General features: G+C 41.1%; 1 protein-coding gene across 1 annotated transcript in view; it reads right to left on the minus strand.

Annotated features, from left to right (window-relative positions):
* The window catches only part of SYCP2 (synaptonemal complex protein 2), a 2578701-nt gene that overhangs the window by 238853 nt on the left and 2311940 nt on the right, over positions 1-27908 (minus strand). Inside the window, exon 16 of the mRNA XM_044088976.1 lies at positions 19535-19591. Within this exon, the coding sequence (XP_043944911.1) occupies positions 19535-19591 (57 nt within the window). The remainder of the gene's footprint in view (positions 1-19534; positions 19592-27908) is intronic.

Below are 27908 nucleotides of genomic sequence, written 5' to 3' on the forward strand. Positions count from 1 at the left end.
TGAGGGGTGCTTTTGCCATGGTGAAAGTTGCAGAACTGAATAGCCTAAAATTGCCTTCTAGAAATAGTTTGTTTAGATACTGGCTCTCCTTTCTTCTTTCTATCACAAGAAACAAAAAGTTGGTTACATTTCCTGCAAATTTTAGTCTTGTCCAGGTAAGATCTTCACTGTCTGTGGACATCAAAAGTATGAAGGATTCTTTCCTCTCTGTTTTAGGGATCAGGCAAGAACTTGGGAAGATGAACTATTTTAAAGTAAATTCAGAAACAACTCTTTGCATGAAGAATGGGTTGGTTCTAAGACTCAACCTGTTTTTATAGAAAATCAAAAACAGTTGCATGGACATTAATGCCTGTAATTCCAATGCCCATTTAATTGGTCAGAGCATGAGCAACACAGTCTTCCACGTACAAAAATAAATAAATAAATAAAGAAGAATTGGATGAAGATGAAAAGGGGGAGAGATTTTGTTTCTCCAGTACAAAATTAAAATCTTAGGGTGGTGCCACTTGTTTCCTAGGTGGTCTAATATGTAATCCCCCTTTCGAAAATTGTTTCATTTGAAATAAAAAAGAAAGGGCGATCCAAAGGCAGACAAGAAGAAACAGATAAAAGGTGTACCATTACAGAAGTGTATAGTATACCTACATTGAGCAATTCACACTGGTAGTGAAGAATCAGAGATGGTCCCACTTGGGATGGATCTTGTTCTCTTTTATGGTACCAACTAGAAAATATTTTCCATTTGGCTAAATGCAGTTTCTTAGTTATATGCTTTCTAGTCCCTTTTAACACCTCCTCCAAGTCCTTAGAAAAAAAGGTGCTTAATAGGATCAAACAAGTGGTCTCTGGCTGACTAAATTTGCAGATGATTGCAAATTAGGAGCTGTCATTGAATCTCACACTGGCAAAAATGTTCTCCAGGAGGGGCTGAGACAGACAAACAACTGCAGTCAGAGCCATGGACTACAACTAAATGTCAAGAAATGCATAATAGTATCCTTTGGGAAGTCATCCATCCCTGATAGCTATCATATTGACAATACACCTCTTAGAGCTGACGCAGTAGTCAGGGACTTAGGGACATAGAGATAGGATAGTAATCTAGCCTTTGACCATCATGTGTCTACAGTGGTGAGGATATCATTCTATACTGCACAACTTATAAACAAAGGTATGGCATCTAAGTCCAAGGAAGTCATTGTTCCACTGTATTGGCATTCATCAGACCTAGCATTGAGTACAATGCCCCTTTGGTATGTACCTAACCAGGCATCTCCAACAATTGGAATGTCCACAGAGGTTTCTCACTAAAAAATACAGGGCGTAAGTAAAATGGCCTATGCAGACAACCCCAAGGCCCTATCCCTGTATTCTGTCTACTACAGGCTTTTGAGGAGAGCTCTATGCCTGGCATACAGGGCATTTTCAGACCCTACTCTGATGGACCTCCTGGATATCCACAAAACAAACAGCACCAGAATTAACCATTTTAAAGACTTAAACCTTGCCTGTGATATGAATAGGTACTGCTGGAGAGATAGGTATATATCCCAGAGACTACAGTGTCTATGGAACAGGCTCCCCATCCATGTGAAGCAGAGTTCCTCATAACCCAATTAAAGTGCAACTTGGACAATTGGAAGTGAAACTGGAAATTCATCCCTGGTTTGCCACCTATGTCTCTAATGGACACAGGTAACCTGTAAATGGTTCATCTCCCAAATCCCTGCTCACACTTATCAAGGGTATCAGAACTTGTCAGAGATTTGGGATGCATGGCTAGGCTTAAAAAGGCCCTTGTGGTCGTTAGCCTAGTAAACACCTATAAACCTATGAACATCTATCACCCATACAGCCAGGTTCAGATTTTTAATGCTGAGGTGGATTAAGAATTCCCTTGCCTCATGTGACTGCATTATAATTGCTACTGGACAGGAGTATAATAAGGGAAGACCACTCTTGTCTGGTCCCATTGAGAGTTACTAAAATCATTTTGGGCATGTCTACTTTGATCTTTCAAAGAACTTATAATATTAGAGGAAAGGGAGGAAAGGCATACAGGAACATTCCCCTTCCTTGAGAAAGAGAAAGCATCTGTTTTCCTGACTTTTTGCAAAGCATTATGGAACATAATTGGTTTTGTTGTCTACTGAGACAGGAGGGAAACAGATCTACTTCAGGAGTTCTCTACAGGTGGATAATCTGTTGGAAGACCTCTGGCTGTAGCATTCACTCATGACAGTTTATTCTAGATCTGCTCAAAGCATCTGCTAATGAACAGTGAGGTTGTTCTGTATTGTCATCTCCCTGGCATCACGGCTTACATACAAAGGGATATGTCCCTCCCTTATTTGTTTATATATCACATCAGTGTAGGGGTCCAGGGTTCCACAGATGAATTAGAGATTTAAGAGCTTTTATCAGAGCTATAATTCTCTTGAGATTTATGTTCTTGTCCTTAGAATGAGTCTCATACATGACTTGGACCTTGATACCTTCAGCCACTGCACCCCCCCCCCTCCCATGCAAAGTCTGAAGTGTCTGTTGTGAGAGACTGAGCAACAGCAGGAGGGAGAAAAAGAGAGGTCAGAATTTAGTAAGACCTGAAAGGTCCAAAATAAAGATGTATATTGAAATCGCAATCCCAAAGTAAAGAATCTCAGGTATCACCCCTGATTTTTCTGCACTGAAATGTGCAAGTAGACATCTTTGACAACTACAGTGACCAGAAAGGCTCTAGGAAATAGGAGAGGAAAAAGAGTTTTTAAAATCAGGATCTTGAATTTTTGTACCAAGAGAAAGGCATTTAGCTTAGAATGGTCCAAAATAGGTCTCCTTGTGCTCTCCTTTTCTGAGAACAATAAGCATTCACAAATAAAAGTTTTTGCCTTGTTGAGATCAGGACTATCACTCACTGAGATAGCAAATCTGAAAGAATCTGAGGCAACAAATGGATCTGGTTCTTTTGAGAGATAAAGTTGTTTGGGATTTAGGAACTTACGTGGACGATGACCTAACTTTTGACCGACGTGTCTATTGTTGTAAGAAAGCCTTATATTGCACAGCTCATAAACAAAATGATTGTGTCTAGAATTAGGGATGTCATTGTCCCCCTTAACTCAGCCCTCATTAGGTCAGTCATTGAATATAATGTCCCTTTGGCATGTATCTGTCCAGACACATGCAACAACTGGAATGCCCACAGAGATATCTTACTAGAAGGATACAAGGCCTAAACAACATGTCCTACATGGACCAACTAAAAGCCCTGTCACTGTGCTTGGTATCCTACACACTGCTAAGAGGTGAGCTGTGTCTGGCATGCAAAGCATCCTCCAACTCATTACTAATGGATTTACTGCACAACAGCAAGTCATATGGCATCAGAAATACTCAGGGTACAGATGTAAACCTCTTCTGCAACATCAATAGAATGGTTTGGAGGGGTGGGTATATTTCGCAAAGGATAGTGCTGTTGTGGAACAGCCTCCCCATATGCATAAAACAAAGTTCATCCCTGTTCATTTTCAAGCACAGTTAAGATCTATCTATCGGGAAACAAAATTTACACCAGGACTGCCCCCATGTACTACTAATGGACAGAGAAAGCTCATAACTGCTTTAGCCCATCGATGGGTCCCCTCCAATTATCTATGGTATGATCCCAATTACTCTTATTAGAGGTAAAATATAATTATTGACCATGGGGTGCATAAGGCCAATCTATAACCAAATGGGATAGGTTATTTCAAGCACAAAAACAGAAATTGGCTAGGCATAAAATAACCCACAAGGGCAGCTAGCCTAGCACTTACCTAAGAACCTATGACAGATCCCAGCATGAGATAGAGGGAATGCCCACTGAAGTCTGTATCCATTCTGAATTATTTTTAGAACACAGGCATCTCAAGTAATTTGTTACCAGACATGAGGACAGCAGGAGAGATTGCCTGCAACTTGGGAAGGAAGGCCAGGGTGAGAAGTGGGGTGAGGATAAAGAGTGATAGGTAGCCATTATGCTTTTTTTCTTCAGATCTCTTTCCATTCTTTTTTGACTTGCCATGCCATTTTTTTCTTATACTGTTGTTTAGCAGGCTTTTTCTAAGTGAGTTTAGTGGGATTTTGAAAAAAGGGACAAGAGAAAGAAGGGTAATTGTTTGGCATTTTGAAATGGAAACAAAAAGAGATGTTAACCTTCCCCTTTTTTCCACCTTCCTAAGTAACTCAGCTGAGAGATCTCAAACAAAATGTCTCTTTCATGTGGAACATTTAATAACTTGGCTTTAACATCATCAAGGACAATTTGTAATCTTACCCAGGCATTCCTACTCAATACTGTACCTGTAGCAATAGCCCTAGACACAGCAACTACTGGATCATAAGCACACTTTAATAGAATGCTTACTGACCTGTGAAGAAGAGTTTAGCTTGTCAGTAAATTAGATTAGAGCCTGAGTTAGGTAATATAACGAGTGTTTGATTCATTTTAGCAAAAATCATAAAACGATCCAAGTTCCAAGCTCCACCCCTACTAATAATGCCCCTGCCTTCCTCCTCCCATCAGATCGAGTTTGTTACAGAACAGCAGCATCCCAACCGAGACCATATGCCTATAATCCTGGCACTACCTACAAAACTTATCAAGAAAAGGACTAGACAGAATAGAGGGGCTATGGCTCTTCCATCCGCTCCACTACACAGGCAGGGGGAAGGAGGGGGGATGATTGAAGACAAATGAAAGCAACAACTCAGATGGAATGTTATGGTAAGTACATAACTTCTTTATCTGAAGTTGTTTTTTTCATTTGATCTTCAACCTGTGGAACAGTGTCCCCAACTACCAATAAACCCTGGGAGGTCCTCATGGAAGGATGTTCTGGAGCATGGCTGAGCCAAAGGAAGCCCTGCCCCTGGAAAGAAGGTCCAATTTATAATGGGAAATAAATGTGTGTGATGACACCCAGGTGGCTGCAAAGCAGATATCATCTTAAGAAACCTTGGACCAAAAAGCTGCAGAAGTAACAACATACCTTATGGAATGTACCCAGACATCCCCTGGTGGAGAAAACCCTTTTGCTTGAAAGGCCAATGAAATGCATTCTGAAATCCATCGAGCAACAGTAACTTTAGAAACAAACTTTCCCAAGAAGGGTTTAGAAAAGGAAACAAGTTGATCAGACTTACAAAAGGATTTTGTTCTATGCAAATAGAAATGAAGCTGTCTGTAAACATCAAGCGAGTGCAATTTATACTCTCCCTTATTCTGGAAATTTGGAAAGAAAACTGGCAGATTGATATCATGGTTAATATTACACTCTGATGCTGCCTTCGGAAGAAAAGATGGATTAGTCCACAGAGACACTCTATCTTTATGAAATATCATAAAGCTTAGATTTCAGAAATCCTCTTGACTGAGGTAATTGCAACCAAAAAGGCCGTCTTCCAAGACAGAAACTGTCACCGTTGGTTTGAATGGGGAAGAAACCAGAGCCTATAGCACCAAGGTGAGATTCCCAAGGAGGCATTGGGTCCTTAACTGAAATTATCTCCAGGACATTGATATGTAGATTGGTCGCCAGGGGGGACCACGTGCCTTGGACCATCCTTCCCATGCAGTGCCACCCCCGACCCGAGCAAGAAGACATCAACCATCACCATGATCACAGGGAAGAACAAATGGATGGCCCCGAAGAAGGTCCAAGGATTGAAGCCACCAAAGAAGGGAATCCTTGCAAGCATGTGACAACTGAACAGGATGGGATAAGGGAAGGTCTAGCAAGGACCACTGAACGGCTAAATTCCATTGAAAACTCTCATATGAACGCATGCCAGTGGAACGAGAGATTTACGGTTATGCCAGGTAATGAGCGGTCTGGAGAAGAAGATCCCTAGGTTGAAACAGTCAATGCCTGGAAGGAGCGGATAGGAGCCAATTATCCAGGTAGAGGAAGACCTGAAACCCTTGCAGCCGCAGATGAGCCGCCACTACTGCCATCACTTTGGTGAACACCCGGGGGATGGTGGTGAGCCCAAAGGGGAGTGCTCTGAATTGAAAATGACTGTCTCCTAGCTGGAAGCGGAGGATCACTCCAGTGGCTCTACTCGACAGAAGCACTAGGAACTAAGGTCGGGTGGCACAATGCTGGGGTAATCCTATGGGCTAGGCTTGTAAAGGCTCCAGGGCCATTAGCCTAGTATACACCTATGAACCTATGAACCTATTAACCTCTGAGATCGCCTGTTCACCTTGATATGATAGTAGGCATCTTGGAGATCCACCAAGCATATCCAGTCATTTATCTGCAGTAAGGGCAGAATGGATTGAAGGGTGACCATCCAGAATTTCGTCTTGGCAACCAACAGGTTCAGGGTTCAAAGATCCAAAATGGGTCTTAAGTCCCCCATTTTCTTTGGCACTAAAAAGAACCTGCAATAAATGCCTAATCCATATTGGTCTGGGGGGGGGGGGGGGCTGGATGAATCATTTTTCGAGCAACCTGGAAATTTCTATGGCTGCATGCTCCCATTGCACAGGTGGAATGTCTAGAAGGTTTTTGTGAAGGTTTGGGTGATGAAGAAAGGGGATCGAGTATACTCTGGATATTAGCTGCAAAACCCAACGATTGTCGGTGATGGACTCCCAGGCTGTTGGGTGCAGAGATAGGCATTCCCTGATTGCCTCAAGAGATGAACAGTTGGGCAACCCTTCAGGGCTGTTATGAGTGTCTGGAAAAGGATCCTGAGACCCTTGGTTATTTGGGCCCCCTTTGCTCCAGGGGCGGCATCTGTCATGTCCCCCTCTGCCTCTGGGGGAAGGCAAATCATGAGCATCGTGGGAAGGGCCTTGAGATTTCCAGAACCACATCTTTTTTACCCCATGCTGATTCCTAGAGAAGGATTATTGTGGGGTGGAGAAGTAGATCTCGACGGCAGGAAAAGTCTTCCCGTCCTTCACGCTCTGAACTAAGGTGTCTCAAACAGTCTTAGCCAAAAGAGTGGAACTGTCATGTGGGCATTCGTGAATAATGCCTTGAAGGGCTCTGAGAAAGCACAAAGCCAGAGCCAGGTATGACGCCTGATCGCTATGCCTATCCTGGCAACCCTAGAGGCACCTTCAGTAGCATGTGATAACAGCCTCATGGAGGTATTCGATATCGAGGTAAGAGTGGCCATACGGGAGGAGAACACTTTTTTTTCCTCTACGGACATGGACCCTGGGGCAGACTCAGTGACCTCCTTGACCAGGTCCCTCTGAAGAGTGATAACATGTGCCAAGTAGTTCATTGCACGTAGGGCAAATGTAGCTGAAGCATAAACCCACTTCCTGAAATGGTCCATAGCTTGAGATTCCCTGTCTGGAGGATGGACCATACAGCTCTCCTGAGTGAGCTCTTTCTTAGAGGCTGCCACAACCACCATGGCATCGACCAGGGATCCCTTTGACCAATGCTGCCTATCTGAGGAAGCTCTGAGTACTTTGTTCGGGTGCTTGGGGATAGGCTCAACAGTATCCAGTTCCTTTCCTGCCCTGGTTGAAATAAGATGCACAAGGGGATCTTTGGCAGGAGACACCTAGGAGGTAGAGGGTCCTGTGCCAAACACCTCCAGGAATACCAACTCATCCAGGTTGGGCTTTTGGGTAGACCACCCACCACGCTGATGCAGGATTTCCTCCTGGAGTGATCAAGGGGAACCTTCCCCTTCCTCCAAGTTGGTATCTTCCATGAAGGAATCTGGTGGGAAGTCCAAGTGCCTCCTTTTGCACATGTGCTTCCAAGGGGGCTCCTCAGGGTGAAATTGGGAACCTCCTGGTGTGAAGTAACAACAGGCTGTCCTTGAGGGGGCAGGATGGCAGACTCGGGCCCAGAAAAAGAAGGAGCCAGGATGACAGTGTCAAGGGTTTCAAAGGAGCCAAGACAACTCTCTCCACCACATCGAAGGCAGAAGGTGAACAAATCCCTGAAGCAGGGATGGCCAGGACTGTATCCGCTACCCCCTGCACTGAGGGATGAGCTGGAGCTGAGCCTCCCAGTACAAAAACTCTGAGAGGAAGGGCTCCAGACCCGACGCCGAGGATACAGTTCCAAGAGTCAGCTCCAAAAATGTCAGAGCCAAACTACTCAGGGCAATGGTCGGCATCAAGGTACCTGGAACCACCAGCACCAACCCCTCAACATTGGGAAACCTCAAACCCGATGACTCCAAAACTGGAGGCTGGATCACAGAAGGAACAATGGGGAGAAAAATGGACTGCATGCTTCCCAGCCCTGGAGGGGGGTGGAACAGGCAACACTCCCAACTGAATCTGGGCCCCAATAAATTTCCACATCATCCTGTCCACTTCACCTACAGATAGGGTCCAAGAGTACCGGATTTAAGAGGCCACCAACCCGGGCCTGGAGTGGAGCTGAGGGGAGGCAGAGAGAGGAGAATGAGTCCAGGAATACTCTAGCTCTGGCAAAAAGTGAGGCAACTGGAGCCGAGAAGAGCCCCAGGTCAGATCCGTCCAGGAGTTGGCTGGGGGCTTGACCAAGGAAGAGCAGTCAGGGGACCACTTTCTAGGCCAATCTTTTTCCTTGGAATGAGCCTTCTCCTCATCCATGCACTTCTTGGTGGGTGGTTGAGTCCCAGAAGCCAGGGCGGAGGAAGAAGTAGAGGCTTCAGATGGTAGAAGACACTTAAGAATCAACTTATTCCTCCTGTCGATCAAAGTGCTGGGGCTGAAGCCCGGGCAGATCTAGCAGAAGGATTCCAGGTGAGATACACCCAGGCAGACAATGCGTGTGGCCATCAGAAGTGGGAAGTTTATGGCCACACTCTGCACATTTTCTGAAGCCCAGCTTGGGCAGTTCAGCCATGGCAACAGGAGCACACACCACACTCACTTACCACAAGACAGGAAAGGGGAAACATGGAAAGAGAATTTTTTTTAACCGACACTGAGTGCACAGGGATAGGGTAGGGTAGAGGAAGAATAACATGACAAGGTACCCACAAAGGAAAAGAAGAAAGGAGAGGAAAAGACCAAAATTTAACTTCTTACTGTTAAACAGAGCTTGGAACTGAGGAACCGCACTACTGTTCTAATGAGCTGCAAACAAGATCTGAGGAAGGAGGGAGACAGGGGCATTACGGGTAGTTGTGGTGCTTGGAGCTCAGATCTGATGCTGGAGTATGCGGCCGAGTCGGATCCCAAAGGTTGAAAATCAAATGAAAACAACTTCAGATCAAATATTTAGACATATGAGTTTGGCAGATGATTACCCCAAATGTCAGTTTGAAAAATGTCCAGACCTTTTTTTTCTAATCTATTAAATGATTGCCTGCCTTTGTTATTTGAGATAGGGTCAGTAGCAGAAAAAATATTTGGACATTCTACCCCCATCCAATAAAATAATAGCAGGGTCTGCCATATTTTTACAGAGGAATTTATATGTGTCTAGTACCCTACAGGATATAACAGAGCAGCTAGCTTCCGCAAAAAAAAAACAAATATAGCCACAGAACAGCAGGAGTCTATAATTGTTTTTTATGTGGGTAAGACTGAGCGTAAGTTACGTGAATGGGTATATGAACATCAATACGCAATAAAAAAGAAAAAACAAGAAAATGCATTAGCCAAACACATTACTACATTCAGTGACCACTCTTTCAAATTTATAGTTATCGATCAGGTACTAGAAAATAAGAGGGGTGCTCCTTCACATTTATTACTCGAAGAATTAGAACTTAAATGGCAGATCAGATTAAACGCTTATTCATACCCAGGACTGAACGATAGTTGTTCCATTAGTTGTATATTAAAATTAAGGAGCCTTATGAGGTAGGGCATTAAATAAGAAACATGGTTAATATGTTTAATATGTATTTGTGAATTTAAAGTGACAAATTTAAGTGGTGAACTCATATTTACTATTACTTACTGTATATTTCATACACAAGTTTCACCACATATTATATTTTACATATGTGTATACATTTATACATTCTTACTCCCCTTAGGTGTAAGAATGTATTTTACTTTATACTTCATATTTCCACCTTTATATTTTTATCTTTATGTATTGGTGTCTCTATACCTTTTTAGACATCAATTACTACAGACATTTCAGTGACATCTAGCTTATATTTATATTTATATTTTTAATGTTTATAATATTTTAATTTTATAACAATACATATTTAAAGTTATTCATTTTTACTACGATGAAATAACTTGGTGTATTATTTGTTTATTCAAAATTTTGTAATAACAACTAATTTGATAGTGCTGGCTTTGGATTCTTAATACGATTTTGTAAACGCATTAATAGGTGAGCTTAGTGGGGTTATGCCATGGTAAACACATTGAAGTAAGCTTTCTTTAAATTTTTAAACTTTTGAATTTTTAACGTTTTAATTAATTGATTGATTAATTAATGAATTTGTGACATCTTTTTGAATATATAAAAGCTTGTTTGTGTACTGTTTGTTATGTCCGAAGAAGTCTGCTTATTAAACAGACGAAAAGCGCTTAACACAATTAAAGACTCCTGCTGTTCTGTGGCTATATTTGTTTTTTTGCGGAAGCTAGCTGCTCTGGATCCTTTGTGTTTTTCCAAGTTTGCTGTTTGTGTTTATTAATACCCTACAGGATATGTTAGATTTCCTTAGTGGCAGGAGGTTGGGAACCTGAGGAAACAGAGGCAGAATCAAAGGCATTCTCTGAAGCTTCTAACATAGGAGACATGGCAAATGGTTTGGGGGAATCCATGCTTAGTATCACATAATATTTAAATGTGGTTCTAACACCCCCTTGTCTTCCCATTTGAAATATTCTTTCATGTTTGAATTTGTATCCCCCAAGGATATTTCTTAACTGGAAGAGTCTGAGGAGACGGTCTCCTCAGATTCTGATTCACATGGAGTTTGAAGAATTACTGGGAGTAGTCCAGATATGCAACATCAAATTCTAAAACTCCTCTTCTTCTGAAGAACAGGGGGTTCTATTTCTTTTAAGAGGATAGAAGCTGGAAGAAAAGGCTGGAGAGACTGGATTGCCTTAAGCAAGCCCTGCACAAATTTCTACCAGTTTTCCAGGAAAGCTTTTGCACAGAATGTGTGGAAGGAGGTGAAAATGTTTTGCTTTTTTGAGCACTTTTTTGGGATCTCACACCTCACAGTCTTGGGAGTAGAATATAACAGGTGTATCTCTATAAGCTGTCAGTCAACATCCTTCCTCACCAGTACTTGGTGAATGACAGCCCCACCGTCATAGAGACAGAGAGAGAGAGAGAGAGTAATTTATGGTTCTCCCTTCTAGGCATATTCAGCCAGATATACATTCTGAAAAGTCATATTAAGTTTCCAGACCCTTAGCAGCCTCCAGAGGGGTCATGCCACCAAGACCAGAAATCCCAGACTGATGGTCCAAGGGCTGGAAGGTACCTCAGCTGAGATGTTGTACCTAGATCATAGAAAAGAGTGGGAAGTCCAAAATTCTTCATAAATATCTTTTGAAAGTTTTTTTTTCTTTTACTGCTAAGGGGAAGGTGAAGATCTGCTGAAGAGAGGTATCACCATGGTCTCTCACTCCAAATCCCTGAGGCTCTTATTCTCAGGAAAAGTATAGGGAATTTGACATATTCCTTATAGGTTTTAGAAGTACAGGAAAGACAAATCTGACAGGGCCTTACTCCATGCTGTTCTCCATAGCAAACAACACAAGAAGGAAATCAGTACAGTACAAGAACATTTACCCATCCAGATATACAACTTTTCCACAGAAAATGTAAGATTTCCCAACAGGAATACTTATCTGCCCAAAATTGCAAGCTGACCACCAATATCACTCCACTAAGATGACAAGAAATATGCATAAGTGTACATATGACAAGAAAGCTCTGGTTTTTGGCACACACATACATCCCTCTTATACCAGCACATAATCTTATTTATTTATTTATTTATTTATTTATTGCATTTGTTAACCGAAAAAGTCTACTGGGCCTAGGTGAGCCCATTTTCAGTAGAAGCACAGGGAGAAAGCTCCACATAACATTAATATTATATTAATACTACATACAAGAAAAAGCACAATATACAGTGTATAAACAGTCTCAATGCATGTAAATAAATATTAAACACAATGGTACAAATTACTTACAAACATTACACATCAACACTGTGTAAAATGTGATAATTGAGGATGGAGTTAGTCAAGTAGAGTAACAGTTCTGATTGTTACTTGTTGGAGTTTTGTAGGCATAAGCAGTTGAATTCAGCAAGTCAGAGAGAGAGCTCCTAAGTAGTGATATTGTAGAGGGATATAGTAGTGGATCAGGTGTTAGGAGGTACTATTTTGGCAAAAGTACATTGCCAGAGAGAAGAGATGTGTGGTCTGAGAGACATCTTAAAGACAACAGGATTAATGATTGTTCTGATAGAAGGTGGGAGGGCATTCCATAGTTTTGAGATAGTAAAAGAGTACAGCATTTGACAAGCTGCAAGGTTAAGTTTTACAACTTTCAGCATCATTGTGTTTTTAGATCTTAGTGCCCTATCAGGATGGTATGTAGTCAATAAGGAGGAGAGGGAAGGGCAAGTTAAAGGCTTGTATATGAGATTATGTGCAGTGATTAATTGTGAATACGTGAGGTAGTGTGGGAGTTTGAGCCAGTTTAGCTGTTGTAGAGATATGCAGTGGTGTGCTGAGTTTTTTGAATTTGTTACAAATTTGGCAATCTTGTTGTACCATGAGTCATGTCTGGGTTTCAGGGAGGACTGGATATTGGTGAGGATGAGGGCACCATACAGTAGAGATTGTAGAAGTAACGATGATGCCAGAGCTTTTTAGTAGTAATATTAAGGTAGTATTTGTGTCTACAGAGGGTATTTAATTTTTGATGTTGCTATGGATATAGAGGTCGAATATTAGATTTTCATCAATAATAATTCCTAGCAGTTTGGTACTTGGAACAACTTCAATGAGAGTGTTATGATGGGACTGGACAAAAAAATCATTTGTGTTCAGAGTGGTAGTTTTTTGGGGGGAATATTAGAAGTTTGGTTTTATTGGGATTTAGAGTGAGATGGTTGTTTGATATCCAAGTTTCGTTTGAAGTGAAAGCATTTTAGGTAAGATGTTGTAACTTAGATAGAGATTTGGCAGTACAGATGATTGTAGAATCATCTGCATATTGGATAACTGTGCCATGGGTAAGGATGGTGTGGAAGTTGTTAATGAATATGCTGAAAAGGAAGGGACCCAGTATAGATCTCTGAGGTATACCTGTGGTTGTGTTGAGAAAAGGTGAAAAGGAGAGTTGCCATTTGATGGATTGTTTCCTATTGGTGAGATAGCCTGAGAACCAGTTTAAGGTATGGGGTGAAAGACCTAAGTTGGTGAGTTTTGTGAGCAGAAGGGGATGTGAAACTATCAAAGGCCTTAGAAAGATCTAGGAACAGTGAGGAGACTATGTAACCAGCATCGCGAGCCCTGATTACTGTGTCCATAATGGATATGAGAGCAGTGCAAGTACTATGACCTAGCCTGAAGCAATGCTGTGTGGGGGAAAGTATCTGGTTTTGGACAAGATAGTTGAGAAGTTGAGTGTGAATAAATTTTTCTAATATTTTAGAGATGGGAGAGAGGATAGCGATGGGTCGGAAATTAGAGACATCAGAGTTGTTTCCACCTTTATGGAGTGGAAGAACAAATGCCTTCTTCCATATGTTTGGTATACTGGACTCCTGAAGAGATCTATTGAGGAGTATGCTGATATGATAGGCAATGGAGTTTGCAGATAGTTGTAGAAATTCAGCAGGTAAATTGTCTGGTGCATTAATACAAGGTTTCAGTTTATGAAGTAGTTTTTTTATAGTGGAAGTTGATATAGGTGAGAATGAGAATAGAGGGAGTAGTAGAGGAGTGTGAAGTGGAAGGTTCAGGTGGGCAGGGGTCTATAGGTGGGAAGATAATGGTGAGTTTAGCTATGGTGTCAATAAAATATGAACTGAAGAGCGAGGCTATCTCCGTGGGAGTTTTATCTGGATTAGGGCAAGGATTGTTATTTTTACCTGGATGGAGTAGGGAATTGATTGTGTTCCAAAATTTATTTGGGTTTAGTTTGTGTTGGTATTAAAGGCTTAGGACATGTTCTTTTTTATTTTTAATCACTAGTCATTTTGCCTGGTTGCATAATTGTTTATACTGAATGAGGTCATTAGGATTTTTATTTTTTTGCCAGGTTTTCCAGGTTTTATCCCTAGCAGACATAATTTGCTTGTGTCTTTGTTAAGCCAGGCTGCCTATTTAGCTTTTACTCTTTTTAGTTGAGGTGGGGTTAAATATTTAAAATTCTGAGAAATGTTGAATTGAAGAATTCAACAGCCTCATGGAGAGAGAGATATTTGAGTGGGGTCCAATTGATCCTTTGTAAGATTTCATTAAAGGTGTTGGGGGAGAAGTGATATAAATTTCTGGTTTGCTTAACTTGGTGTGTGCTTAGGATTGAGGTGGTCTTACGAGTTTTAAAGGCTGGAAAGTGGTCACTAATACTGTTAGGTAGTGTGCCAGAGGAGATTTTGTTAGGATCAGAGACGAGTATTCAATCCAGAATTCAGCCACTGCCTGTTTTATTGCTGGGCCTGGTTATATTGGTTATTATTTGCATATAGGTTTATACTGGTGGAAGGGTCCTGATTAGAAATATCAATCCAGTTAATAGTAACGTCCCCTAGGATGATAGTTTCATTTGTAATGTTATTAGTTGACCAAGCAAGAATGTCTTCATGTATAGGAATGTTGCTGTCTGGGGTGGATGTATATGACTGTGATACAAAGGTTTTTACTGTTGTTCATTTTTAGAAAGGATACAAGTATCTCTGCTGTTGAGAATTGTGGGACAGGTTTTGTGTACTGAACTACAGTGAACATGTTGGGTATAACAAGGCAATACCGCCCTCTTTTTATGTAGTCTATCTATTCTGAGGCAGTTATAATTAGGGGGTAGGAATTTGGCATCTTTGCTATAAGGTTTTAACCATGTCTCAGTAATGGTAGTAAAGTCTTGTTGTTTTTTGTCTAACCAGGTATGTAGGTGTGGTATTTTATTTCTAATGCATTGGAGATTGATGGTGGGGAAGATTAGGGTCTTTTAGGAAGTTGGGGGGTTATAACAGGCTAGACAGGGACCAGGGTTTGGATGTATATCGCTGCACTGACTTAGGTTGCAGTTGGTGGGGAGATTTACAGGTTGCAGCTTCTTTTTAATATTGATGAGACTGTTTAGAATTTAGTTTTTGTTGTGGCGGTTTTGATAGGAGAGGATTTTTAGTTTGACTTGTAAGATTAAGTCTGTGGCATATAAAGTAGGGCCTACTGAGGAATAGCCGGGGAGAAACTGTATAAGTATGGTTGTTGGCGAAGCAGGTTTGTAAGGTATGTGGGTTGTGTGATGAGATGTTAGTTGTAGAAGGAGATAGAGGTATAGAGAGAGCAGAAATAGAATAGTTTTGGAGGTGAGAGACATTTTATAGGGCTGTGTGTTCTTATGTGTGTGAATATGATGTTGTTTGTAGGGCTAATAAGGTGAATGGCAGTGATGGTATTATAGGTAGCTGTGGGTAGAATAGGTAGAGTATTGAGTAGAGTTAGAGAGATAGGATAATACGAGTAAGTAAAAAGGAATTATGTGAGGTGGGAAGAAGTAATATGAGGGCAGGGTAGATGAAGTGTAGAACAGTAGTATTTGGAGGTGTAGAGGATAGCATAGTGGAGTAAGTGAGAGGTGCACAAATAGTAGATGAGGTAGGAGGTGGTGGGTGGAGTAATGTAGGTTAGGAGGATGTAGTATAGGGAGGAGGTTGGATACGTTGGATAGCAAAGTGGTCTGAGTTAAACAAGGGTTAAGAAGTTAAAGTACAGGTAGAAGATAGTTGCTGTGGGTTGAGCCTATGTTCAATTAAAGTAAGGTATTTCAATATGGAAAGTAAGTATAGGAAGAGTGCAGGGAGAAACATTGGTTGGTTGAAAGGTAATGGGGAGGAGTGTAGTGAAAACAAAAAGTGTAGATGTCTGTATTGCTATAATGGGAAATAGGGGGAGTGCTCCAGTGTAGGGTGGAGCAACCGGTTAACTATAAAGGAAATTATGTCAGAGGTGGGTGGGAATGGGGGTTAGGGTGGGGAGAGAAGTGAGCCCGAGTGTACCAAGGGCAAATGGAGTGGGCAGAGCCAAAGAACTCAATAAAAAGCAGACAACACTGTTAATGGAAATGAGTCAACAGAGACCCAAGGTTACCCAATTACAAATAAAGATTTAAAGTCCTGCAAGGAAAATGCAGGGTGTGCAGGTCCTAGAGTATGAGTCTCAGCTACTCTTAAACAAAGTTACAGGAACACAAAGATATTTAAATGTAAACCTACACTGGGTGCTTGCAAGACACCAGAAAGCTGAAATTTTAAAGAGTTCTGCTAAACTGTGAGGCAACTTGCAGATGGGCCCAATGATCAGGTATAAGCACACTGTTGCAGTTAACTCTAGTGTAAGTAGCCGCTTGGTGGACTGACTGCAAAAGAAAAAAGAGAAAAGCATATAAAGTTACAGTTGCTTAGTAAAGAGGGTCAGGATGGAGCAGATAAGGGAGGAGGAAACTCTTGTTTTTTTTGTACTTAAAAATAGTACAATGATTAGAGCAGTTGAGAGGTTTTTCCTGTTATTACAAAAACTGACCAGCAATCCTTACATGAACATGTACTTAGCAGTAAAACAGTTGTACTTAAACAGTAATCTTGTACTAAGAGCAGAAGTACAGTGCACAAAGAAAGAGCCCAAAGTTTTGTAGGTTGTCTTGATGTCTTATATTCTTGGCGGGATGTGTCCCACATAGTTATGGCTAATGCAAAGTGATCTAATGAAGATTATTGAGCTATGACAGTATCTCAGAAACTGTGTAGCAGCCTTATTGAAATATGTAACAATACATCCTGCATGTCTACTCTCGCCATATAATATCCTTCTCCTGTGAAGGGAAGAACTGTTTTAACATTAGAAGTTCTTGATGAGAACAAGCGTGTATAAGTCTGTTAAATGTATATCTGGTCAGTATTATTGTTTCTTTAAAAAAGAAATAGGCTCATTGTCCTCTATGAATAGGACAGGCCCACCATACTGCTCTTTGCTCTACGAGAACACACCTTATGTGACTTGATGGTTGTGGTTTATAGAAAAGTGACTTGAGGTCTCTGAAAGAATTATATTGTGTAACCTTAAGCAATATTTTCTAGAACCTGTTTGTCTAAAGTTACTGCCTCCCTTATTGATAAGTGAAAATGCAAACTGCCTCTCAGGGGTATTGGTTGAATATGGGGCAAGAATACAGACTATAACCACCTGGAAGATCTTACTGATATTTTCTTTCTTCTCCTGACCTGTGCAACTGAGGGAGATTCCTGTTGCTTGTACCTCCTTTTGTCTTGAGGTTGCCAGACACACCTTTACTTACAGTAAAAATACCTTTTCTTGATGGAATAATTTACTGAAAACTATAAGGTGTGGGGCATGAAACACTTGTTGATATGAGGTTTTTCTTTTGCCATTTTTACATCTGTCATAATTATCATCTGCAGTTGACTAAAAAGTAAGTCCCAAGTAACAGGTACATCCAATAACTTTTACATTCTTAGTTGAGTTCTCCATGCTAAAAGATGCATACCTTCTCAGAGCAACACCAGTCAAGGCTGATTTACGTCAGATTCTGGTAGTTTCTGTACACATTCCTACACCTGACTCAGGAAAAATCCTTAATAAGAAATTAGAATGAGCCATCTAATTAAATGTACCAACAGCTAAGTTACTGCACAAGAAAACCTCATTCTTACCTTATCTATCCAACAGATTCAATTCCCTATTAAAAGGAAGTGTGCCTAAAGGTGGTCTTCTTTGTCTAAAATGAAACAGAGAGAGAGAAAGAATGTGGGAAAATCTATTTGTGAGTGCTACATAAATCTTGTCTATAAGCTTGAGTTTGTATAGTCCTTCTGCAACTTTTTTGTGGGGGTGGTTGAAGACTGAGTGCAAGTGTGTTGCTAGTTAGCTTTCATAACATCCTGGAAGGTTTGAAGCATACCCCTACTCGGCCTGGAGTATTCACATTATCTACATATATTTCTTTTTGGGGAAAGCATGATCTTTTTGGATTAATGTCAGTCATTTGAAATATTCATCCATATAGTTCACAGTTTCAGCCTTGTGGTCCATGTCTAGACAAAAAGAAGACTCAAACTGCCATATTTATATTTTCCTTTTCTTCTAAGCACATTTGAGATGGGATTATTTTTAATTTCTCCTCCATTCTATAAATTTAACCAAGACTCATAAAGATTCCTCCATTTCTATAAAAAATAAACATGTTGGACAGAGACTGGGACTTTTGTAGGATGTTTCTGTACCAATGCAGCTTCATGAACTACTTTAAAGTATTTCCCAGCAAAAGTTATATAACTAGTAGAGATACAGCAAGAGTACTCCCAAAAAGCTCAGAATGAGAAACAAATCTCAGACATATTTTTTTTAGGTTTTCCAATGGTAATGAAATAAGGAGTTTGCTGAGGTAATTAACACACTTGTAAAATTATTCTTGCAGGATCAGTCAATTATATTGAAAGTAATTCTGTTTTTACAGGTCATAATACCAAAGTCAGAAATTCCACTCAGGGTACTTTAATGACCAGTTAGTTGTCCATAATTGTAAGCAACTAAAATTGGAGATATTTTATTTCTTCTTGGTGAGGACTCAGATTTTTTAGAAGCTTCAAAAACTGCATCTTTGAACTTAATTTTTTTCTCTTCCTTCTTCTTCCTGTTTTCCACTACATTACTCTTTTCATAATATATTTTTTTTCTGCAGAGAAAATATGGTCATTCTAGAATGGTTCTCCTGGGAGTTTGTCTGCTTTTTAGTCAGATGATACAACAGGGTTTTCAAATGGTTCACCATTAAGTGTCATTATTAACTTTTGGCAAAAACTACAGGATTCACATCATGCTCAGGCCCTAAATAAAACAAGGATTAGTAGAGGTCGTCCTTAGGAACATTTGCTTACCACAATCATATCTGCTGATTGATTTAGAGAAGACATGAAGTCAGGATGATGGCTCTATAGGAGCAGCACAGTACTCAAACAGTAGAAATAGCTAAGCGAGAGCATGCCAAAGTTACATTTAATTGCCTCAGACAACCTACACTAAACTGAGATGTCGCTAGCTGTTGCAAGGAAATAGGACGGCTTTGGAAATCTAGTAAGATTAACATAAAGAAAATAAGAAAACCTACATGTCATAATTTACCATTACTGTGACCTTCATTGACCTTCACTGAAGTGTATTTTAGCTATCTAAAGTTGACCAATATTTGCAATGAGCTTTGCTACAAAACAACATTTGCAGAATCATTAGCATCAACATTCTGTAAACAACCTGTCTTTATGAGGGTTGTGGTGGTAATAAACTGAAAATACAAAACACAGGAAAAAGAGAAAAATAAATCACCATTTCCTTGAGAAGCTTCTCTTGAACATTTTTCATATCTTTTTTCATTCTGTGTGCCTAAACAAAGCAAACAAGTTTGTTACAGTGAAAACATTTCTACTTCATAATAAACAAATATTTGTTACAATGAAAACATTTCTACTTCACAATAAACAACACAAATCAGCTTTATTTCAATTACTGTATAAAAGATAGTCATAAATCAGCATTCAAAACGTGGCATATCTTTTGCATTATAAAAATAATCACTCACTTCTGATTTTCTTTTTAGGTCTTCCTTTTTCCAGTGCTTTAGTTTCTTCTTAACTCTTTACATGAATAAATTTATTGTGTAATTGTTGACCTTCAAGTATTCCTGCATTCTACACTAGTCATCACAAATGATTTTTGTGCTGTGCCTGTCTACAAACATAAAGCCAGATCAAAAGAAGAAATTAAATATGGTACTACCCTTATGGACTATATAGGTAGTGCAACTTTAGCAGGTATCAATAATCCTGTAAATTTGTAGTGGTACCAGTCAAAATATAAAAAAAAGGAAAAGATGAAAAAAGGGTGACAGATTAATACAGATATGAAGATCTGGAACAACCAAGGATAAAAAAAAATGTAAAAAAGAAACAATAAAAATAAGGACCGACTAATAAATGCAGGAACATGGAAAGCATAATTGAAGGAACAGGGAAAAAAATCGTAAAAAAATAAATAACTAAATAATTTATTTAACTTGCAAAGAACTGTGGTAACATGTTTTGGCTCATCCTCATATACAGACAGAAACTGAAGGTAAAAGAAAAAAAGAAGGGAGGGCAGAAAAAGATACAGTGGCAAACTGACTGGGGCAGGACTGAGGGGACTACTACACATGATATGCAGAGAATAGAGGGGGAAGCATGTAGGAATTCCAGCAGAAAAGCATTTATTTCAGCTTGGATGCTGCTGGTTAGTGGTAGATTTTACAAGAATGAGAAAAATGGATTTAATAAATTCCAAAGATGTAGTTTGAGATGTATGTTCTATCTACAGTAAAAGGCACCAAACTCCTTCAGCGAACTCCACAAAGAGACGGGGGGACAATAACACACTTGGAATGATGTCAAACCTCAAATTAATTGAATCCACAATTCCATAAAAAGGTTTGAGCTAACTTAATAAAATGTCACTTATACCAGATGGAAAAGCTTTATTTAACAATAGTCTGAGCACTTTCGCTTTCAACATGAAGGCATCATCAGAGATAAAAACACAAATCAAAATGGAGTTTATATTTATACTTAATTAATTACTAGTTTTTACATTGTTGTATAACAGGGTTAGGCTAACAGTGTGTTGAACAGGAAGTGTTGCTGTTAATTAGATTGATTATCTTATTCATCACAATTTTAGGGTCGTGTATTTCAAACTCCATTTTGATGTGCAATTTTATCTCATAATGCCTTCATGTAGAAAATGAAAGCGTTCAGACTATTGTTAAATAAAGCTTTTCCATCTGGTACATGTGGTGTTTTATTAAGCTATCTCAAGCCTTTTTATGGAACTGTGGTTCCAATTACTAAGACGTTTTACTTCATTCCAAGTGTGCTATTGTCTGCCTGTTTCTTTGTGGAGTTTGCTGGAGGAGTTTGGTGGCTTTTACTATGGATGAACTGTTACCACTTATAGCAACCATTGTGAGGTTACTATGTACAGACCATCTACCATAGACAAGAATTATGTACCCCTTCTGTGTTGTCCAGTTTCATTCTTCCTCAACTGCTGGGTTTGGATCTATTCCTTGGATCTGACTTGGTCGCTTCTATCAGCTCATGGAACACTGAAACTCTCGAGCTCCTCCCTTTACCCATAATGCCCTAGTCACTTAATATACCTCAGATCTTGTTTGCTGCCCCTTATACCTGCAAAGAAGTAGGAAATGATAGTATAACCGAATCTGGGACTCAAACAAAGAAACAGTAGTTCCTCCAACATCTTTTAGTTATTTCTAAGAGTCAAACAAGCAGGGGGTTGGTGGGAGGGAAGTTGAGAAATAATGAAAATAAACACAGACGGAACATTCTGGTGAGTACATAACTTTTTTATCTGATGTTGTCATTTTCATTCATTCCTCAACTGTTGAGATAGAGTTCCCAGCTACCTAAATCCTGGGAGGACTCTCAGTAAGGATATTCCTAAGCACAGTTGAGTCAAATGCTGCTCTTTCCCTAGAGACCGGATCAAATTTGTAATAAGCAGTAAAGGTATGAGGATTGGCCCAAGTTGCAACCAGACAAATATCATCCAAGGAAGTTCAAGATAAAAAGGCTGAAGAAGCTGCCATTGATCTAGTGGAATGGGCTTTTGGTGATTTTGGTAAAGGTAAACCCACTTTTTTGTACAGAAAAATAATACAATCAGTCAGCCATTTGGCTAAAGTTACTTTAGAAACTGGTTTACCTAATTTTGATTGCAAAAAATAAATAATTGCTCTGATTTCCTCAAATTTTTGCTTCTGTGAAGATAAAAATTTAATTGTTTGTGAACATCCAATAGGTGTAACTTATATTCTCCTTTATTTGAGAAATTTGGAAAGAAGACAGGAAGGCTAATAATCTGATTAATATTAGATTCTGACACCAGTTCAGGCAGAAAGGAAGTATTGCTCCAAAAATATACTCAATCCTCCTGAAAAATCAAATAAGGAGGTTTAGATGACAGGGACTGCAATTCTGATACTCTTTTGGCAGAAGTAATAGTAACCAAGAAGATAGTTAGGTCAAAAATTTAGCTCACACTTAGCTGATGGTTCAAAAGGGGTTTGGGTTAAGGTCTGCAAAACAATATTTAAATTCCAAGGAGGAGGAGCAGGGTCCTTTAACTGAGCTCTAAGTAGATATTACCTCTGAGAAAGGCTTTACAAAGTTTGGAAGATGCTAAAGTTGAATTATTTACCCCTGTATGAAAATTAGAAATGGCTGCTAATTGTACTCTTACAGCTAAGGAGCTAGCCCCTTCATTAAATATCGTAGTTAAAATGTCAAGAACCTTAGAAATCAGAGCTGAAAAGGGATCTAAATTCTGTTTATGTGGCTGAAAAACAAATCTTTTCCATTTACTTTTATAAACTTTTCAAGTGGAAGCTATGTGTAACGATAATAAAATGTGATGAACAGGGGAGGAGCGCCTGGACTGTCTAACAATCAATTGAACTGGAAAAATCATGTGGTCATCTGAGGCCTAAAATGTATGGATAGGACATGTTTGTCAGATATGACAGTAGGTTTGGAGAGGGATCCAGAATCCAGGGTGGATGAAGAAGATGAGGCCAAAGGAAAGAAACCAGATCTGATGAGGCCAGTAAGGGCCAATGAGGATAACTGTGTTATTCAATCAAGATGCTTTCTAAAGGAATTTGGGAATGAGGGGTAATGGGAGATGGGCATAAAGGAGACCAGAGGGTCAGTTGTGAAGTACAGCATCCCTCAGTGCCTCCCGCAGTTGGGGGATCAGGGCAAAGAACCTGCTGCTCTAGTTGTTTAGAGGAGATGCAAAGAGATAGTAGCATGGTTGCCCCTATCGATGGAAAATCCTCTCTGCCACCTTCATGTTGAGAGGCCACTTGCGAGGCATTGGAATAGACCTGTTTAACTTGTATGCAATCAGGTTGGACTTCCCCAGAATGTGTGTTACTATCAGAAAATGACTGGATGAGATTACCCATTGACATACTGTCATAGCTCCTTGACAAAAATGGTAAGATTTGGTTCCCCTCTTATTTGTTGATGTAGCAGACCACTGACATATTGTCCATCTGGATTGTAATAGTCCTGGAGGGGAGAGTGTCTTGGAAGGTCTGCAATGGTAGAAGGACAGCTCTCATTTCCAGAACAGTGATATGCTTGTTGGCATCTTCTGGGGACCATGTGCCTTGAACTATCCTTCCCAAGAAGTGCACCTCCCACCCAATCTGGGAGGTGTCCATGATCATTGTGGCCTTGGGTTGAGGGAGAATAAAGGAATGAGCTTCTGATGAGGCCAGTATGTTGCAATGAGTATCAGTGTGCTTCTCAACCTGCTGGCTTTCTGAAGGACCTTCGGTATCAAAGGAAAAGCTGGAAAGGCATAAAGGAGTCCCGGGGTCCAATCATGTACGAATACATCCCTTAGTGACTGCCCCAGTGGGGGAATCAGGGCAGAGTAGCTGCTGCATTTGGTGTTCATGGATGTGGTGAAGAGATCACAGTAAGGCTGGCTCCATTGCCAGAAGATCTATTCTGCAACTTCTTGTTTCAGGGACCACTCGTGGGGCATCAGAATAGCTCTGCTGACTTTGTCTGCTATCACACTGGATTTCCCCAGGATGTGTGTTGCTGTCAGAAAGTGTTGAGAAGAGACTGCCCATTGCCACACCATCTGTGCCTCTTGACATAGGGGGTAGGATTTGGTTCCTCCTTGTTTGTTTATGTACCACACCACTGACATGCTGTCTGTCTGAAATGCAATTGTTCCTACTGGAAGAGAGTCCTGGAATGCTTGCAATGTGAAAAGCACTGCTCTCATCTCTAGGACATTGATATGCAAGTGGTTTTCGTGTTCCTGCCAAATGCCTTGGACAGTCTTTCCCAGATAATTCCCCCCTGCATCTGGGAAGCATCCGTGGTCACCGTGGCTACTGGCTGTGGGAAGACAAATGGTCGGCCTACAGTCAATTGAGTTGAGTGAAGTCACCAGCGCAGGTCCTTTTTGCAGGATTCTGTTATGATGATCTAATGAGACAAGGGTAGATCCTGCATGGACCACTGGGAAAAATGCAGCCATTGAAGAACTGTCATATGTAGATGAGCTAGAGGCACCAAAATTATTAAAGCTACCATGGTACCCAGAACCTTCAAAACAGTTTTTGCTTGTACTTTCCTTTTGGATAAAATGTTCTTGATTTGAAGATGCAAGGTTTGAAACCTCTCTGGGGGAAGTTTGGCCAACATTCTTCTTGTGTCTAAATTTGCACCTATGAATATGAGATGCTGTGATGGCAACAGGGCAGATTTTTCAAAGTTTACTGTAATGCCTAGCTGAGAACACAGATGAATGGCTTTGTCCCTTGCTGTTGTTAGTAGTTGCTTGGTGGTGGGGGTTAGGAACCAGTCGTCTAGGTATGGAAACACCCAGAATCCTAGACACCTCAAGTGAGCCATAACCACTGCCGTGCATTTGGTGAACACTCTGGGGGCTGTAGTGAGACCAAAGGGCAGGGCTCGAAACTGGTAATGACTGGATCCCAGCCGAAAGTGCAAATTTCTCCTGGATCACCTGTCCATTTTTATGTGGTAGCACGCATCCTGGAGATCCATTGAGCACATCCAATTGTCTTTCTCCAGAAAAGGGAGTATCGACTGCAGTGTCATCATCCAGAACTTTGATTTCTTGATGAACTTGTTTAGTCTGCTGAGATCCAAAATGGGCCTCCAGTCCCCTGTCTTTTTTGGAACAAAAAAGAACCCTGAGTAAGTTCCGGATCCAATTTGGTCTGCAGGGACATTTTAGATTACTCTTTCTTCTAGCAACTTTTGTACTTCTAGAATTGCATAATCCCTTTGACTGGGTGGAACACTTGGGACTGATTGTTTGTCTAATGGGGGAGAGGAAAAGGGTATGTAATAACGTCTAGATATGATCGTTTGTACCCATTTGTCTTTTGTGATTTTTAGCCAGGCAGTTGGGTACAATGACAAGTGACCCCCGACTGCCTCCAGGTTTGGACAGGCGGGCCTCCTCTCAGGAGCATTGAAAGTGTTTTCCAAGGAAGGAGTTCCTCTCACCCTGGTTCTGCGGACCCCCTCTGCCGCAAAGTTGGCATCTTCCATTGCTACTTCCCCTTCGGCCCCTAGGGGTAGAATCAACACATGTCTGGGAAAGCTCTTTGGGACTTACAGAACCACATTTCCCCCCTTCTGACCTTTGGGATAAGGTCTAGAGGGAAGAGAGAAACAGACTCCCATGGCAGACACATTCTTTCCCTCCTGTTCACATCTGGTTAAGGTCTCTTTAACTTTAGGCCCAAACAAAGATGAGGCATTGAAGGGAGCATTAATAAAGGAAGACATGAAGGGTTCTGCAAAGTTGTATAAGCGCATCCAGGAATGTCTCCTTAAGGAAATTCCTGCACCCGCTGCCCTGTTCGCGCCATCAGCCACATAAGAAATCAGTCACATGGAGGAGTTTACCACAGAGTTTAAGGCAGAGAGCTCGGAGGAAACTTTATCTGAAACCACTGCAGCTACAGTACCTTGAAGTGTATCTCCTAGCTCCTTCAGGAGATCCCTCTGTAGTCTGGTGAAATGGGTCAGATAGTTCTGAGATCTAAAGGTAAATACCGATGAAGAGAATATACACTTTCCATATCTGTCCATCATTTGAGAGTCTCTGTTCAGTGGATGGACAGATGAGGAAGTTTCTGACAATTCCTTCTTTGTGGCCACCGCCACCAACATAGCATCTACTGGGACACCTTTACTCAAGAACTCTTTCTCAGAAGGTGCTGTGATTAACTTATTTGGCCTCCAAGGAACAGGTTCCACTAAATCCGGAGAGCCCCATCCCTTTCGATTAATTACATTCATTAACTGGCCAAAAGGCAGAGACACCCAAGAGGTGGAAGGGCGAGACCCAAAAGCCTCCATGTACATTGACTCATCATCAGTAGGGTTGGCGGGCTTCTAGCCACCTCTCTACTTAAGGATCTCTAGGATGTCTGCAAAGGAGACATCTTCAGAGGGTGACAGTGGGGACCCTGCTGACTCATCGAGGTCCATGTCAGAGGTGATAGACTCCTCCGGGGAGTCCAGGTGCTTCCTCTTGCACAATCGCTTCCGAGGGACATCCTCAGAAGGGTACTCTGGAGAGGTTTCAGAAGAGATAGCTTCACCTGCTGGGGCCTCCTGGGGTTTAGGGTCTCTGCGCTTGGGGGGGGTGGAGCGATGGAGCTGAGACTGACTCTGGTGCTTTTGGAGGAAGAGTATTTGGACCAGACAGCGGAGCAGTCTGTGGTGACAGCACTCTCTCCGTCACCTCAAAAGCCCCCTCACTCTGCTCTGAGGAGATCCCCAGCTCCGAAGAACCAGTAGATCAACCCCAAAGCTGAACAGTTGGCTCCGAAGCTGATGTACGAGCCGAGCTCAACCGCGCAGAGGCCCTGAGGGGTAAAATCGAGTCAGACAGCTGTCCGATCCAACTCTCCTTCCTGGACCTGATGGAAGAACGTCAGCTCCTAAACTCCTCAAATTCTGATGGAACCGAGGAAGTTGGAGCAGATGTCAGAATCGATGATCCTGTAGGAGGTCTTGGTCCCGACTGTTCCACTGCTATCGGGTCCAAGTGCTCTGTCTCTGAAACCACAGATCAAGTCGGAGGAGGAACCGAAGAAGGAGAAGTGGTCTTCATCGGCTCCGAATCCTTCTGGGTCAAAATCAACAGAATTGTAGCTAGCATCGGTGTCTGTAAGAATCTCATCACCACCTGCTCTATGTCATCATCTGATAAGCTTCTGGAGGATCAGGAGGCTAGAGTTGGAGATCTTGCTGTTTGAAGAAGTGGAGATCTCAAATTAGGAGATACTGGCTCCAATACAGGGGACTGGCTCTGAAACTGGAACTCTATCAGCTCCGAAATCACAACTAGTGCCGAAGAGGAAGATTTTTCTGAACCAAGAGTCCTTGGTTCTGGAAAAGAAACTTTAGTCATTCTTTAGGCAGCTCCGAGGATGAAGCTGAAGGTGAAGTCCTTTTCCCCAACTTTTCTGACCTAGAAAAAGGCAATTTATCTGTAGATTTAGAGCTCTGAGTCCCACCTAAAGCCTATGTAAAAGGGGTTTTTAATAAGCCTCTCACAATCAACTTGTTTTTACGCTCCATTAAACCCTGGAGCTGAAGGCATGACAAAAAGAACAGGACTCTTGCAAATGAATGGCACCGAAACAGTAAATGCAACTAGTATGCCCATCTGTCAGAGACATCTTTTGGCTACACTTATCACACTTTTTGAAACCCGAGGGTTTCGACTCCTTAGGATCCTTAGACATGCTTCTAACTACACAGACAACACCAAGAAATCAAGGCAACCAGGAAAACCTCAACTAAACTTTTTTTTTTGTTTATTTAAAAGGTAAACTTAAAACCAAGCAAGCAATGAGGCAGAAGTTTCCTAACTTAAACAAACTACTCCTACTAAATAGGTGAAAAACAACATGAATAAGGGAGAGAGGAGAAATGGCCTTCTAAGTTAAATGGGCCACAAGGAGCCCTCTAACTTAAATGAGTTACCTTGAGAGGGAGATAAACCAAGGCTGGGATAGGGGAAGTTCAACAATAGCAGGCCTAGAGAAAAAACTGAGGCCTAAACA

Source organism: Protopterus annectens, chromosome 12.part0 (assembly GCF_019279795.1).
Source record: "Protopterus annectens isolate FY-2018-M chromosome 12.part0, PAN1.0, whole genome shotgun sequence".
Lineage (NCBI taxonomy): Eukaryota > Metazoa > Chordata > Ceratodontiformes > Protopteridae > Protopterus > Protopterus annectens.